At 52.4% G+C, this 16363-nt stretch overlaps 1 protein-coding gene across 1 annotated transcript in view; it reads left to right on the top strand.

The window, feature by feature from the left end:
- CFAP221 (cilia and flagella associated protein 221) overlaps positions 1-16141 on the top strand; it is a 214888-nt gene extending 198747 nt beyond the window's left edge. Inside the window, exons 19-24 of the mRNA XM_073647564.1 lie at positions 4236-4412; positions 6849-6977; positions 7054-7145; positions 7243-7353; positions 9075-9170; positions 14652-16141. Coding sequence (XP_073503665.1) covers positions 4236-4412; positions 6849-6977; positions 7054-7145; positions 7243-7353; positions 9075-9170; positions 14652-14769 — 723 coding nt within the window. The 3' untranslated portion in view covers positions 14770-16141. The remainder of the gene's footprint in view (positions 1-4235; positions 4413-6848; positions 6978-7053; positions 7146-7242; positions 7354-9074; positions 9171-14651) is intronic.
- Positions 16142-16363: the final 222 nt, after the last annotated feature.

Genomic DNA, 16363 nt, shown 5'->3' with positions numbered 1-16363 from the left:
TGGCCACGCTGGGTGTTGTAGTCCTTGGCTGGGACTCTCATTATCTGGCCACGCTGGGTGTTGTAGTCCTTGGCTGGGATCTCATTATCTGGCCACGATGGGTGTTGTAGTCCAGGTCTGGGACTCTCATTATCTGGCCATGCTGGGTGTTGTAGTCCTTGGCTGGGACTCTCATTATCTGGCCACGCTGGGTGTTGTAGTCCTTGGCTGGGACTCTCATTATCTGGCCACGCTGGGTGTTGTAGTCCTTGGCTGGGATCTCATTATCTGACCATGCTGGGTGTTGTAGTCCTTGGCTGGGATCTCATTATCTGGCCACGCTAGGTGTTGTAGTCCAGGTCTCGTACTCTCATTATCTGGTCACGCTGGGTGTTGTAGTCCTTGGCTGGGACTCTCATTATCTGACTATGCTGGGTGTTGTAGTCCTTGGCTGAGACTCTCATTATCTGGCCACGCTGGGTGTTGTAGTCCTTGGCTGGGATCTCATTATCTGACCATGCTGGGTGTTGTAGTCCTTGGCTGGGATCTCATTATCTGGCCACACTGGGTGTTGTAGTCCTTGGCTGGGACTCTCATTATCTGGCCACGCTAGGTGTTGTAGTCCTTGGCTGGGACTCTCATTATCTGGCCATGCTGGGTGTTGTAGTCCTTGGCTGGGACTCTCATTATCTGGCCATGCTGGGTGTTGTAGTCCTTGGCTGGGACTCTCATTATCTGGCCACGCTAGGTGTTGTAGTCCTTGGCTGGGACTCTCATTATCTGGCCACGCTTGGTGTTGTAGTCCAGGTCTGGGATCTCATTATCTGGCCACGCTGGGTGTTGTAGTCCTTGGCTGGGATCTCATTATCTGGCCATGCTGGGTGTTGTAGTCCAGTTCTGGGACTCTCATTATCTGGCCATGCTAGGTGTTGTAGTCCTTGGCTGGGATCTCATTATCTGGCCACGCTGGGTGTTGTAGTCCTTGGCTGGGACACCCATTATCTGACTATGCTAGGTGTTGTAGTCCTTGGCTGGGATCTCATTATCTGACCATGCTGAGTGTTGTAGTCCTTGGCTGGGATCTCATTATCTGACCATGCTGGGTGTTGTAGTCCTTGGTTGGGATCTCATTATCTGACCATGCTGGGTGTTGTAGTCCTTGGCTGGGACTCTCATTATCTGGCCACGCTTGGTGTTGTAGTCCAGGTCTGGGATCTCATTATCTGACTATGCTGGGTGTTCTAGTCCAGGTCTGGGACTCTCATTATCTGACTATGCTGGGTGTTGTAGTCCTTGGCTGGGATCTCATTATCTGGCCATGCTGAGTGTTGTAGTCCTTGGCTGGGACTCTCATTATCTGGCCACGCTTGGTGTTGTAGTCCAGGTCTGGGATCTCATTATCTGACTATGCTGGGTGTTGTAGTCCAGGTCTGGGACTCTCATTATCTGACTATGCTGGGTGTTGTAGTCCTTGGCTGGGATCTCATTATCTGGCCATGCTGAGTGTTGTAGTCCTTGGCTGGGACTCTCATTATCTGACCACGCTGAGTGTTGTAGTCCTTGGCTGGGACTCTCATTATCTGGCCATGCTGGGTGTTGTAGTCCTTGGCTGGGACTCTCATTATCTGGCCATGCTGGGTGTTGTAGTCCAGGTCTGGGACTCTCATTATCTGGCCACGCTGGGTGTTGTAGTCCTTGGCTGGGACTCTCATTATCTGGCCATGCTGGGTGTTCTAGTCCAGGTCTAGGACTCTCATTATCTGACCACGCTGAGTGTTGTAGTCCTTGGCTGGGACTCTCATTATCTGGCCATGCTGGGTGTTGTAGTCCAGGTCTGGGACTTTCATTATCTGACCACGCTGAGTGTTGTAGTCCTTGGCTGGGACTCTCATTATCTGGCCATGCTGGGTGTTGTAGTCCAGGTCTGGGACTCTCATTATCTGACCACGCTGAGTGTTGTAGTCCTTGGCTGGGACTCTCATTATCTGGCCACACTGGGTGTTGTAGTCCTTGGCTGGGACTCTCATTATCTGGCCACACTGGGTGTTGTAGTCCTTGGCTGGGACTCTCATTATCTGACCACGCTGGGTGTTGTAGTCCTTGGCTGGGACTCTCATTATCTGGCCACGCTGGGTGTTGTAGTCCTTGGCTGGGACTCTCATTATCTGGCCACGCTGAGTGTTGTAGTCCTTGGCTGGGACTCTCATTATCTGACCACGCTGGGTGTTGTAGTCCTTGGCTGGGACTCTCATTATCTGACCACGCTGGGTGTTGTAGTCCTTGGCTGGGACTCTCATTATCTGGCCACGCTGGGTGTTGTAGTCCTTGGCTGGGACTCTCGTTATCTGGCCACGCTGGGTGTTGTAGTCCTTGGCTGGGACTCTCATTATCTGACCACGCTGAGTGTTGTAGTCCTTGGCTGGGACTCTCATTATCTGACCACGCTGGGTGTTGTAGTCCTTGGCTGGGACTCTCATTATCTGGCCACGCTGGGTGTTGTAGTCCTTGGCTGGGACTCTCATTATCTGGCCACGCTGAGTGTTGTAGTCCTTGGCTGGGACTCTCATTATCTGGCCACGCTGGGTGTTGTAGTCCTTGGCTGGGATCTCATTATCTGGCCACGCTGGGTGTTGTAGTCCTTGGCTGGGACTCTCATTATCTGGCCATGCTGGGTGTTGTAGTCCAGGTCTGGGACTCTCATTATCTGACCACGCTGAGTGTTGTAGTCCTTGGCTGGGACTCTCATTATCTGGCCATGCTGGGTGTTGTAGTCCTTGGCTGGGACTCTCATTATCTGGCCATGCTGGGTGTTGTAGTCCAGGTCTGGGACTCTCATTATCTGGCCATGCTGGGTGTTGTAGTCCTTGGCTGGGACTCTCATTATCTGGCCATGCTGGGTGTTGTAGTCCTTGGCTGGGACTCTCATTATCTGGCCATGCTGGGTGTTGTAGTCCTTGGCCGGGACTCTCATTATCTGACCACGCTGGGTGTTGTAGTCCTTGGCTGGGACTCTCATTATCTGACCACGCTGGGTGTTGTAGTCCTTGGCTGGGACTCTCATTATCTGGCCACGCTGGGTGTTGTAGTCCTTGGCTGGGACTCTCATTATCTAGCCACGATGGGTGTTGTAGTCCTTGGCTGGGATCTCATTATCTGGCCATGCTGGGTGTTGTAGTCCTTGGCTGGGACTCTCATTATCTGGCCACGCTGGGTGTTGTAGTCCTTGGCTGGGACTCTCATTATCTGGCCACGCTGGGTGTTGTAGTCCAGGTCTGGGATCTCATTATCTGGCCACGCTGGGTGTTGTAGTCCTTGGCTGGGATCTCATTATCTGGCCATGCTGGGTGTTGTAGTCCAGGTCTGGGACTCTCATTATCTGACCACGCTGAGTGTTGTAGTCCTTGACTGGGACTCTCATTATCTGGGCACGCTGGGTGTTGTAGTCCAGGTCTGGGACTCTCATTATCTGGCCATGCTGGGTGTTGTAGTCCTTGGCTGGGACTCTCATTATCTGGCCATGCTGGGTGTTGTAGTCCACGTCTGGGACTCTCATTATCTGGCCATGCTGGGTGTTGTAGTCCTTGGCTGGGACTCTCATTATCTGGCCACGCTGGGTGTTGTAGTCCTTGGCTGGGACTCTCATTATCTGGCCACGCTGGATGTTGTAGTCCTTGGCTGGGACTCTCATTATTTGGCCACACTGGGTGTTGTAGTCCTTGGCTGGGATCTCATCATCTGGCCATGCTGGGTGTTGTAGTCCTTGGCTGGGACTCTCATTATCTGGCCATGCTGGGTGTTGTAGTCCAGGTCTGGGACTCTCATTATCTGACCACGCTGAGTGTTGTAGTCCTTGGCTGGAACTCTCATTATCTGGCCACGCTGGGTGTTGTAGTCCTTGGCTGGAACTCTCATTATCTGGCCACGCTGGGTGTTGTAGTCCTTGGCTGGGACTCTCATTATCTGACCACACTGGGTGTTGTAGTCCTTGGCTGGGACTCTCATTATCTGACCACGCTGGGTGTTGTAGTCCTTGGCTGGGACTCTCATTATCTGGCCACGCTGGGTGTTGTAGTCCTTGGCTGGGACTCTCATTATCTGGCCACGCTGGGTGTTGTAGTCCTTAGCTGGGACTCTCATTATGTGGCCATGCTGGGTGTTGTAGTCCTTGGCTGGGACTCTCATTATCTGGCCACGCTGGGTGTTGTAGTCCTTGGCTGTGCAGGGGGTACATGATACATATGGTGGTGTGTCCGCAGGAGGAGCTGATGCCGGGGACCTCGCCGCCTCATGACCGCGCTGCGGCTCAGGGACAGACACGGAGCGCCTGCTCACACCCAGAACTAGAGGAGGAGAGTGGAGGACGTCCGACGCTGCTGCTGAGACCCCCAGAGACGATGCTGAACCCCCCAGATTTCCATCCGATGCATGTATTTGTAAGTGCAAACCCCATCATGTCAGCTAGTGAGGGGCAGATGACACACGACAGAGGGGGGCTCCTGTGTGATATATGGGGGGGGTCAGACCCCTGTGTATTATATATGGGGGTTCAGACCCCTGTGTATTATATATGGGGGTCAGACCCCTGTGTATTATATATGGGGGTTCAGACCCCTGTGTATTATATATGGGGGGTCAGACCCCTGTGTATTATATATGGGGGGTCAGACCCCTGTGTATTATATATGGGGGGTCAGACCCCTGTGTATTATATCTGGGGGTCAGACCCCTGTGTATTATATATGGGGGTTCAGACCCCTGTGTATTATATATGGGGGTCAGACCCCTGTGTATTATATATGGGGGTTCAGACCCCTGTGTATTATATATGGGGGGTCAGACCCCTGTGTATTATATCTGGGGGTCAGACCCCTGTGTATTATATATGGGGGGTCAGACCCCTGTGTATTATATATGGGGGTCAGACCCCTGTGTATTATATATGGGGGTTCAGACCCCTGTGTATTATATATGGGGGGTCAGACCCCTGTGTATTATATATGGGGGGTCAGACCCCTGTGTATTATATATGGGGGTTCAGACCCCTGTGTATTATATCTGGGGGTCAGACCCCTGTGTATTATATCTGGGGGTCAGACCCCTGTGTATTATTTATGGGGGGTCAGACCCCTGTGTATTATATATGGGGGGTCAGACCCCTGTGTATTATATCTGGGGGTCAGACCCCTGTGTATTATATATGGGGGGTCAGACCCCTGTGTATTATATATGGGGGTCAGACCCCTGTGTATTATATATGGGGGGGTCAGACCCCTGTGTATTATATATGGGGGGTCAGACCCCTGTGTATTATATATGGGGGGTCAGACCCCTGTGTATTATATATGGGGGGTCAGACCCCTGTGTATTATATATGGGGGGTCAGACCCCTGTGTATTATATATGGGGGTCAGACCCCTGTGTATTATATATGGGGGGTCAGACCCCTGTGTATTATATATGGGGGGGTCAGACCCCTGTGTATTATATATGGGGGGTCAGACCCCTGTGTATTATATCTGGGGGTCAGACCCCTGTGTATTATATATGGGGGGTCAGACCCCTGTGTATTATATATGGGGGTCAGACCCCTGTGTATTATATATGGGGGGTCAGACCCCTGTGTATTATATATGGGGGGTCAGACCCCTGTGTATTATATATGGGGGGTCAGACCCCTGCGTATTATATAGGGGGGGTCAGACCCCTGCGTATTATATAGGGGGGGTCAGACCCCTGCGTATTATATATGGGGGGGTCAGACCCCTGCGTATTATATATGGGGGGGTCAGACCCCTGCGTATTATATATGGGGGGGTCAGACCCCTGCGTATTATATATGGGGGGGTCAGACCCCTGCGTATTATATATGGGGGGGTCAGACCCCTGTGTATTATATATGGGGGTCAGACCCCTGTGTATTATATATGGGGGTCAGACCCCTGTGTATTAGATATGGGGGGTCAGACCCCTGTGTATTAGATATGGGGGGTCAGACCCCTGTGTATTAGATATGGGGGGTCAGACCCCTGTGTATTAGATATGGGGGTCAGACCCCTGTGTATTATATATGGGGGGTCAGACATCTGTGTATTATATATGGGGGGGTCAGACCCCTGTGTATTATATATGGGGGGGTCAGACCCCTGTGTATTATATGGGGGTCAGACCCCTGTGTATTATATATGAGGGGTGACCCCAGTCTATTATATATGGGGGGGTGAGACCCCAGTGTATTATATATGGGGGGTGGAGACCCCAGTGTATTATATAGGGGGGGGGGGTGACCCCAGTGTATTATGTATGGGGTGTGACCCCAGTGCATTATATAGGGGGGGTGTTACCTCAGTGTATTATATAGGGGGGGTGACCCCTGTGTATTATATAGGGGGGTGACCCCAGTGTATTATATATGGGGGGGATGAGACCCCCGTGTATTTGATAAGGGGGGTGAGACCCCTGTGTATTATTTTTGGGGGGCCTTTGACTTTGGGGCACAGGTTCCGTCTCAATAGCTGTTCTGTCTGGATTCTTCCTGTCGTTTCCTGAAGATTATTCCTCAGTTAATTCCTCCTGGCTGCAGCTTTTATCCGTCGGCTCGCTGTTATCAGCCTTTATATCATTGATCAATCCCCGTCCAAACAGCAGAAGGAAAATTGTGTTTGTGTGAAGAAATGGTGAAGAGCCCGACCTCAAAGCTGAGCCTGTCCTGTATCTGTCGGGGAGGGGTGTGGGCACAGGACCCCTACCAGCCTGGCACGGTCTGCTGCCCTGACACATGGTGACATACCCTCAGCTGTGAGATGCCTGCAGGTTGCATTGGATGGCACTGGCTCTGCTCCCGCTCACTTTGCCTTTTCTCCTTCTTGTAGACCCCGGCTCCTGGGCTGATGGCCTTCAAGAGACCCCTGGCGTACTCTGACATCGACCTGGAATACCACCTGTGCCCACTGCCCAAGTACTCGCCCCAACCGGAGGCCGCGGGGGGCCCAGCCAGGAAGGTAGTGAGTGGCATGGTTGGGTGGTCTCTGCTGAGGTCGGGTCCATTACTGAACGTTATCACCCTTGTATCTGTAGGGGCTTGTACGAGGGGTCCTGACCTGGAAGAAGGTCCCAGCAGTCTCCCTGTGCACTGCCCTCCGTGTGCCCGATGTCTGCAGACCCCGCGGGTGAGTACATGGCCGGGCTCATGTGATGCAGCTGTGAGCAGGAATGTAGGGGTCCGCTGATGCTGCCCCCCGGCAACTCTATCACTCTCGTCCTCAGGTCTGACCCGTTCTGCAAGGATCTTCTGCCAGTCAGCGGCCCCCCGACCCTCAGCGGCCCCCTGGCTCTCAGCAGCTTCCCAGCCAAGGACAAGGAGAGCATTTTGCCAAGGTGAGCGCCATTCACCGCGGGGCTAACGCTGCACGGAGCATGGGGCTGACGCTGCACGGGGCGCAGGGCTGACGCTGCACGGGGCGCGGGGCTGACGCTGCACGGGGCGCGGGGCTGACGCTGCACGGGGCGCGGGGCTGACGCTGCACGGGGCGCGGGGCTGACGCTGCACGGAGCATGGGGCTGACGCTGCACAGGGCGCAGGGCTGACGCTGCACGGAGCATGGGGCTGACGCTGCACAGGGCGCGGGGCTGACGCTGCACGGGGCGCGGGGCTGACGCTGCACAGGGCGCGGGGCTGACGCTGCACGGGGCGCGGGGCTGACGCTGCACGGAGCGCGGGGCTGACGCTGCACGGAGCGCGAGGCTGACGCTGCACAGGGCGCGAGGCTGACGCTGCACAGGGCGCGGGGCTGACGGGCTGCTGGACTGACGCTGCACAGGGCGCGGGGCTGACGCTGCACGGAGCATGGGGCTGACGCTGCACAGGGCGCGGGGCTGACGCTGCACGGAGCATGGGGCTGACGCTGCACGGGGCGCGGGGCTGACGCTGCACGGGGCGCGGGGCTGACGCTGCACGGAGCGCGGGGCTGACGCTGCACGGAGCGCGGGGCTGACGCTGCACGGAGCGCGGGGCTGACGCTGCACGGAGCGCGAGGCTGACGCTGCACAGGGCGCGGGGCTGACGGGCTGCTGGGCTGACACTGCACGGAGCGCGGGGCTGACGCTGCACAGGGCGCGGGGCTGACGGGGTGCGGGGCTGACGCTGCACAGAGCGCGGGGCTGACGCTGCTGAAAGCACGGGGCTATCCTGACAGATGGCTCCCCCGCTACAGGGCCCCTCTGGCTGTAATGTGTAGGGGCCAAACCTCCGCTCCTGGACGCACTGATTACAGGAAATTACTGGAAGCCTCATTAATATTTTCATGGGAGAGAGCGAGTGACTGCAAACAAGCAGCGAGGTGTGCGAGAGCCCGGAGCCGAGACAGCAGCTCCTACAGCGGGGCCCCAGAGAGAAATCACAGCCAGGGCCCGACGCTACCGGGCATCACCCAGAACTGTGGGGCCCGACACTACCCGGGCATCACCCTGAACTGTGGGGCCCGACGCTACCGGGCATCACCCTGAACTGTGGGGCCCGACACTACCCGGGCATCACCCAGAACTGTGGGGACCGACACTACCCGGGCATCACCCAGAACTGTGGGGACCGACACTACCCGGGCATCACCCAGAACTGTGGGGCCCGACACTACCCGGGCATCACCCTGAACTGTGGGGCCCGACGCTACCGGGCATCACCCTGAACTGTGGGGACCGACACTACCCGGGCATCACCCTGAACTGTGGGGCCCCATCTATAAACTACAGCCACATTTCTATACCCACCTCTTGATTCTCAATGACCCTGATATTATTCACTAATACTGGATATCAGCACCGCCCTACACACCGCCAGCACCGCCCTACACACCGCCAGCACTGCCCTACACAGCGCCAGCACCGCACTACACACCGCCAGCACCGCCCTACACAACGCCAGCACTGCCCTACACACCGCCAGCACCGCCCTACACACCGCCCTACACACCGCCAGCACCGCCCTACACACCGCCAGCACCGCCCTACACACCGCCAGCACCGCCCTACACACCGCCAGCACCGCCCTACACACCGCCAGCACCGCCGCTCCAGTCACCTCCTGTGTTTTTCATTGTCAGAGATGGAGATAGCACAGAATCAAAAGTGTTGCTGACCCTGAACATGCTGAGAGCTGAATTCACTTTACTGCAGAGCAGAACTCCACATGATAATCTGTGAGTAATAATCCACCCAATTTATTGCATGTACACAGTGAGTGCACCAGCAGAATAGTGAGTGCAGCTCTGGGGTATAATACAGGATGTAACTCAGGATCAGTAATGTAATGTATGTACACAGTGACTGCACCAGCAGAATAGTGAGTGCAGCTCTGGAGTATAATACAGGAGGTAACTCAGGATCAGTAATGTAATGTATGTACACAGTGACTGCACCAGCAGAATAGTGAGTGCAGCTCTGGAGTATAATACAGGAGGTAACTCAGGATCAGTAATGTAATGTATGTACACAGTGACTGCACCAGCAGAATAGTGAGTGCTGCTCTGGAGTATAATACAGGATGTAACTCAGGATCAGTAATGTAATGTATGTACACAGTGACTGCACCAGCAGAATAGTGAGTGCAGCTCTGGAGTATAATACAGGATGTAACTCAGGATCAGTAATGTAATGTATGTACACAGTGACTGCACCAGCAGAATAGTGAGCGCAGCTCTGGAGTATAATACAGGATGTAACTCAGGATCAGTAATGTAATGTATGTACACAGTGACTGCACCAGCAGAATAGTGAGCGCAGCTCTGGAGTATAATACAGGATAAGGCCTCCATCACACGTCCTGGTGGTTCCTGTACAGGAAAATACAGTATTTGTGAGATCCGTGGTCTGTGTCCATGTACCATTCGTATGTACGTATGTGACATCTGTGTGTCCGTGTGACACGTACCGGTGCCTGAGAAAAGCAGTAAAGTTCGCGCTGATCCCAGGCGCCAGCTGCTAAAGTCAGCTCTCATCATTGTCTCCTGGTATCCCTGAGATCAGCACGACCAGTAGACAATGATGGGAGTTGTATTCAGTGTACATCCTGTGTAAATTTAAGAATTAAATTTAAAAAAATGGCGTGGGGTCCTGACAATTATTCATAACCAGCAAAGGCAAAGCTGCCCACCGGAGGCTGATATTACTATCTAGGGAAAGGGGCCATTAACCAAAAATGTTCCCTCGCTATTAATAATAGCTCACAGATGTTTGATTAGCGTTTACTGGCTAGCTTACAGGGAGACCCCAGATAAATAGTGACATAGGGTCCCCCTATAAATTCTAACCACCAAAGACTGAACAGACAACTGTAGGCTCATATTAATAAGCTAGGAAGGGACCATGGATCTAGGCCCCCTCCCAAACTAAGAACAGCCTCCCCAGAAATGGCTCATCCATAAGATGCGCTTAGCCTACGCTCTTCCCACTTGCCCTGGTGCGCTGGCAAGTGCGGTAATAGAGTTGGGGTTGATGTCAGCTTTGTATTCCCAGCTGACATAAAACCCAGGGGTTAGTAATGGAGAGGCCCCCATTACTAACCCCATAGTAAGTTTTGAAATAAACACACAGCCTGAATACAATCCTTTACTTGCAAGAAAAGTCAACACCCTGTTTACACATTTATTAAAAAATAAAAAAACACAGTTATACTCACCTTAACACCTAATCCACTGAATCCAATGTCCCCTGTAAAAAAAGCAAAAATAATAAACAACAATATCCCTCACCTGTCTGACGTGAAGATAATTTATACTGTCCCACGCCGTAATCCATCTGTGCGACATGTGGTTTTCAAAATAAACGGTGGCATGATGCGACCATTCATGCTGAAAACCAGGGGAGAATGAGCTGCTGTGACTGGGACTATGAACTGCTTTAACCTCAGTGAGATCACCACTAGCACCGTAAGAGAAAATCTTGTGCTTGTGCTGCGCTCAGTGAGATCACTGCAGTTCACCGTGAGAAAATTCTCACGGTGCTAGCAGTGATCTCACTAAGGTCAACGCAGGTCATCGGCTCGCTCGCAGTAGCTCATTCATCCTTGGTTTTCAGCAAGAATGGTCACATCATGCCACCATTCAGTTTGAAAACCACATGTTGCACAGATGGATTACAGCGTGGGACAGTATGGATTATCTTCACGTTGAACAGGTGAGGGATATTGTTGTTTATTTTTTTTTACAGGGGACATTGGATTCAATGGATTAGGCGTTAAGGTTAGTATAACTGTTTTTTATTTTTTAATAAATGTGTAAGCAGGGTGTTGACTTTCTTTGCAAATAAAGGATTGTATTCAGGCTGTGTGTTTATTTAAAAACTTACTATGGGGTTAATAATGGGGGTGTCTTATAGACGCCTCTCCATTACTGACCCCTGGGCTTTATGTCAGCTGGCAATACAAAGCTGACCATCAACCCCAATGCTACTACCCCACTTGCCACCGCACCAGGACAAGTGGGAAGAGAAATGCTAAGCGCCAGATAAGATAAGATGCGCCATTTCTGGGGTCGCTGAGGGCTGATGTTATTAGCTTCGGAGGGGGCCAATATCCATGGGCCTTTCCCAGGCTATTAATATCAGCCCACAGCTGTCTATTCAGCCTTTGCTGGTTAGAATTTATAGGGGGACCCTACGTCAATTTTTTTCTGGGGTCCCCTTGTAATCTAACATGTAAACGCTAAGCAAACGTATGTCAGCTGTTATTAATGGCCAGGGAACATTTTTGACTAATGGCCCCTTTCTCTGGCTAGTAATAGCATCTAGCGGGCGGCTTTCCCTCTGATGGTTATGAATAAACGTCAGGAGCCAACGTCATTTTTTTTTTTTATTTAATTTTTAATTTTACGCAGAATGTACACAGTGGGTGCTGAATACAACTCCCATCATTGTCTCCTGGTCGTGCTGATCTCAGGGAGACCAGGTGACAATGATGAGAGATGACTTCAGCAGCCGGTACCTGGGAACAGCGATGACTGTACGGCTTTTCCCAGGCGCCGGTACGTGTCACTCTGATGTACACGTGTGGCACGCATTTTGTCCACACTGTGCAAAAAAATTGACATGTCTGCGAGTTTTTCACCCGGGCGCACAGTCCGTGTGAAAAACCTGACATGTGCACACCACCATTAAACACGATGGGTGTGCGTATGTCCCTATTTGAGGTCCTTTAAAAAGCGGATGGCATACGGACGTACAAAGCGAACATGTGAAGGGGGCCTAAGTTATGGTTGGACCCAGCGCTGTTTATGGAGTTTATATCTTTATTTGACCTGTATATTTGGGGCGCGTTTATTCTATAAATGACGACAGTGTGGTGTTGGATGATGAGAGTACACCCATTCTCACATTTATTATTTCCTCCTGCACATACTTATATGTAGTGACGGGTCGATATTCTCACACAGGCCGTTGGTTATTGTTGATGGTGATTATTATTAATGACGTCCATTAGTTGTTATGTGTGACGGTCCAAGGCCACACGGTGCTGGAGGAATGTGCCGCTCAGGAGTTACTCATTAAAGGGAATCTGTTAGCAGACTTGTGCTATGTAATCTGAGCGCAGTATGATGCGGGGGCAGAGACCCTGATCCCAGTATGATGCGGGGGCAGAGTCCCTGATCCCAGTATGATGCGGGGGCAGAGTCCCTGATCCCAGTATGATGCGGGGGCAGAGTCCCTGATCCCAGTATGATGCGGGGGCAGAGACCCTGATCCCAGTATGATGCGGGGGCAGAGACCCTGATCCCAGTATGATGCGGGGGCAGAGACCCTGATCCCAGTATGATGCGGGGGCAGAGTCCCTGATCCCAGTATGATACGGGGACAGAGACCCTGATCCCAGTATGTTGCAGGGGCAGAGACCCTGATCCCAGTATAATGCGGGGGCAGAGACCCTGATCCCAGTATGATGCGGGGGCAGAGACCCTGATCCTAGTATGATGCAGGGGGCAGAGACCCTGATCCCAGTGATGTGTCACGTATTAGGCTGCTTGATGGCGTTTTTATAAAATAACAGTTTTATCAGCAGGAGATTATCACTAGAGAACAAGTAACCTGCTGCCAGTCATTTGTAATCATAACCCCACCCCCAGCACTGTACTGTCCCACCCTGACCACTGATTGGCAGTTTTCTCTTCATAATCCTGCCCATACCACTGTCTGCCCTTGTACAGTGTACACAGAAAGCTGCCAATCAGTGGTGTGGGCGGAGTTCTACACAGAAAGCTGCCAATCAGTGGTGTGGGCGGAGTTCTACACAGAAAGCTGCCAATCAGTGGTGTGGGCGGAGTTCTACACAGAAAGCTGCCAATCATTGGTGTGAGCGGAGTTCTACACAGAAAGCTGTCAATCAGTGGTGTGGGCGGAGTTCTACACAGAAAGCTGCCAATCAGTGGTGTGGGCGGAGTTCTACACAGAAAGCTGCCAATCATTGGTGTGGGCGGAGTTCTACACAGAAAGCTGTCAATCAGTGGTGTGGGCGGAGTTCTACACAGAAAGCTGCCAATCAGTGGTGTGGGCGGAGTTCTACACAGAAAGCTGTCAATCAGTGGTGTGGGCGGAGTTCTACACAGAAAGCTGCCAATCAGTGGTGTGGGCGGAGTTCTACACAGAAAGCTGCCAATCAGTGGTGTGGGCGGAGTTCTACACAGAAAGCTGCCAATCAGTGGTGTGGGCGGAGTTCTACACAGAAAGCTGCCAATCATTGGTGTGGGCGGAGTTCTACACAGAAAGCTGCCAATCAGTGGTGTGGGCGGAGTTCTACACAGAAAGCTGCCAATCAGTGGTGTGGGTGGACTTATACAAAGAAAGCTTCCAATCAGGGTAGTAGGTGGAGCTATACAGAGAAAGCTGTCAATCAGTGGTGTGGGCAGACTTATACAGAGAAAGCTGTCAATCAGTGGTGTGGGCGGGGTTATACAGAGAAAGCTGCCAATCAGTGGTGTGGGCGGACTTATACAAAGAAAGCTGCCAATCAGTGGTGTGGGCGGAGTTCTACAGAGAAAGCTGCCAATCAGTGGTGTGGGCGGAGTTATACAGAGAAAGCTGCCAATCAGTGGTGTGGGCGGACTTATACAGAGAAAGCTGCCAATCAGTGGTGTGGGCGGAGTTCTACAGAGAAAGCTGCCAATCAGTGGTGTGGGCGGAGTTCTACAGAGAAAGCTGCCAATCAGTGGTGTGGGCGGACTTATACAGAGAAAGCTGCCAATCAGTGGTGTGGGCGGACTTATACAAAGAAAGCTGCCAATCAGTGGTGTGGGCGGAGTTCTACAGAGAAAGCTGCCAATCAGTGGTGTGGGCGGAGTCCTACAGAGAAAGCTGCCAATCAGTGGTGTGGGCGGAGTTCTACAGAGAAAGCTGCCAATCAGTGGTGTGGGCGGAGTTATATAGAGCTTAGCATCTAGAGAACTGTAAGATCTGCAGCAGACAAAACTGTGATTTTTATCAAAACTGCAGCAAGCAGCCCAGTGAGTGACACATCGCTGGAATCAGGGTCTCTGCCCCACGTTGTCACTTGCAGATGGGGTAGCAAAACCCTGGTGACAGATTCCCTTTAAACACATGAGGCAGTGCTGGGTGGTGGTAGAGGACATCGTTGGGCGGTGGCGGGGGACACCTTTACGTCTCTGGACACTTTACTCATTCTGTCTATTTCTCAGGGACACTCTGGAAGAATCTCTTGTTGTGTTGGAAGGAAACGCATTGGCCGATAAGCTGCAGGGAAATGTGAGACGGATGAAGCTGTTGTCCCGCGAGGCCTCGCTGATACTAGACTGACCGGCGGGGTGCACTTATATATCACCAGCTGATACTAGACTGACCGGCGGGGTGCACTTCTATATCACCAGCTGATACTAGACTGACCGGCGGGGTGCACTTATAGATCACCTGCTGATACTAGACTGACCGGCGGGGTGCAGTTCTATATCACCAGCTGATACGAGACTGACCGGTGGGGTGCACTTATATATCACCAGCTGATACTAGACTGACCAGCGGGGTGCACTTATATATCACCAGGTGATACCAGACTGACAACCGGGGTGCCCTTATATATCACCAGCTGATACTAGACTGACCGGCGGGGTGCCCTTACATATGACCAGCTGATACTAGACTGACCGGCGGGGTGCACTTATATATCACCAGCTGATACGAGACTGACCGGCGGGGTGCACTTATATATCACCAGCTGATACCAGACTGACCGGCGGGGTGCACTTATATATCACCAGCTGATACCAGACTGACAACCGGGGTGCCCTTATAAATCACCAGCTGATACCAGACTGACCGGCGGGGTGCACTTATATATCACCAGCTCATACGAGACTGACCGGCGGGGTGCCCTTATATATCACCAGCTGATACCAGACTGACCGGCGGGGTGCACTTATATATCACCAGCTGATACCAGACTGACAACCGGGGTGCCCTTATATATCACCAGCTGATACCAGACTGACCGGCGGGGTGCACTTATATATCACCAGCTCATACCAGACTGACCAGCGGGGTGCACTTATATATCACCAGCTGATACCAGACTGACAACCGGGGTGCCCTTATATATCACCAGCTGATACCAGACTGACCGGCGGGGTGCACTTATATATCACCAGCTAATACTAGACTGACCGGCGGGGTGCACTTATATATCACCAGCTGATACCAGACTGACCGGCGGGGTGCACTTATATATCACCAGCTGATACCAGACTGACCGGCGGGGTGCACTTATATATCACCAGCTGATACCAGACTGACCAGCGGCGTGCACTTATATATCACCAGCTAATACTAGACTGACCAGCGGGGTGCACTTATATTTCACCTGCTGATACTAGACTGACCGGCGGGGTGCACTTATATATCACCAGCTGATACTAGACTGACCGGCGGGGTGCACTTATATATCACCAGCTGATACCAGACTGACCGGCGGGGTGCACTTCTATATCACCAGCTGATACCAGACTGACCGGCGGGGTGCACTTCTATATCACCAGCTGATACCAGACTGACCGGCAGGGTGCACTTATATATGACTGGCGGGGTGTGGTTATACTCACTGAGCACAAGATCACAGGCTTCGCATATAGGGGCGGACGTGGCACTGAATATCGGGGCTCACTGCTGTGTAAAGCTTCAGTATCACATAATAAAGGATTTTATATTTCTGCTTCTTGTGGCTGATTACAGATCGTCATCCAGACTGACACATCGTAGCCGCAGGACAGGAGCGGCTCGGCCTCTACGGTGTTGAGATATAGGAGGATCCGTCTCCGCTGATACACTGTAACAAACACTCTGTTGTGTTTCCAGTCTGTGTATTGCTGAGATCTGGGAATGATCCGCGCTGCTCACTGCA

Source organism: Phyllobates terribilis, unplaced genomic scaffold, assembly GCF_046119375.1.
Source record: "Phyllobates terribilis strain yellow unplaced genomic scaffold, ASM4611937v1 Scaffold_9__5_contigs__length_417890890, whole genome shotgun sequence".
In the NCBI taxonomy this organism is placed as follows: Eukaryota; Metazoa; Chordata; class Amphibia; order Anura; family Dendrobatidae; genus Phyllobates; species Phyllobates terribilis.
Note: the sequence above shows the minus strand (reverse complement) of the source record. Positions and strands in the feature narration are given on the sequence as shown.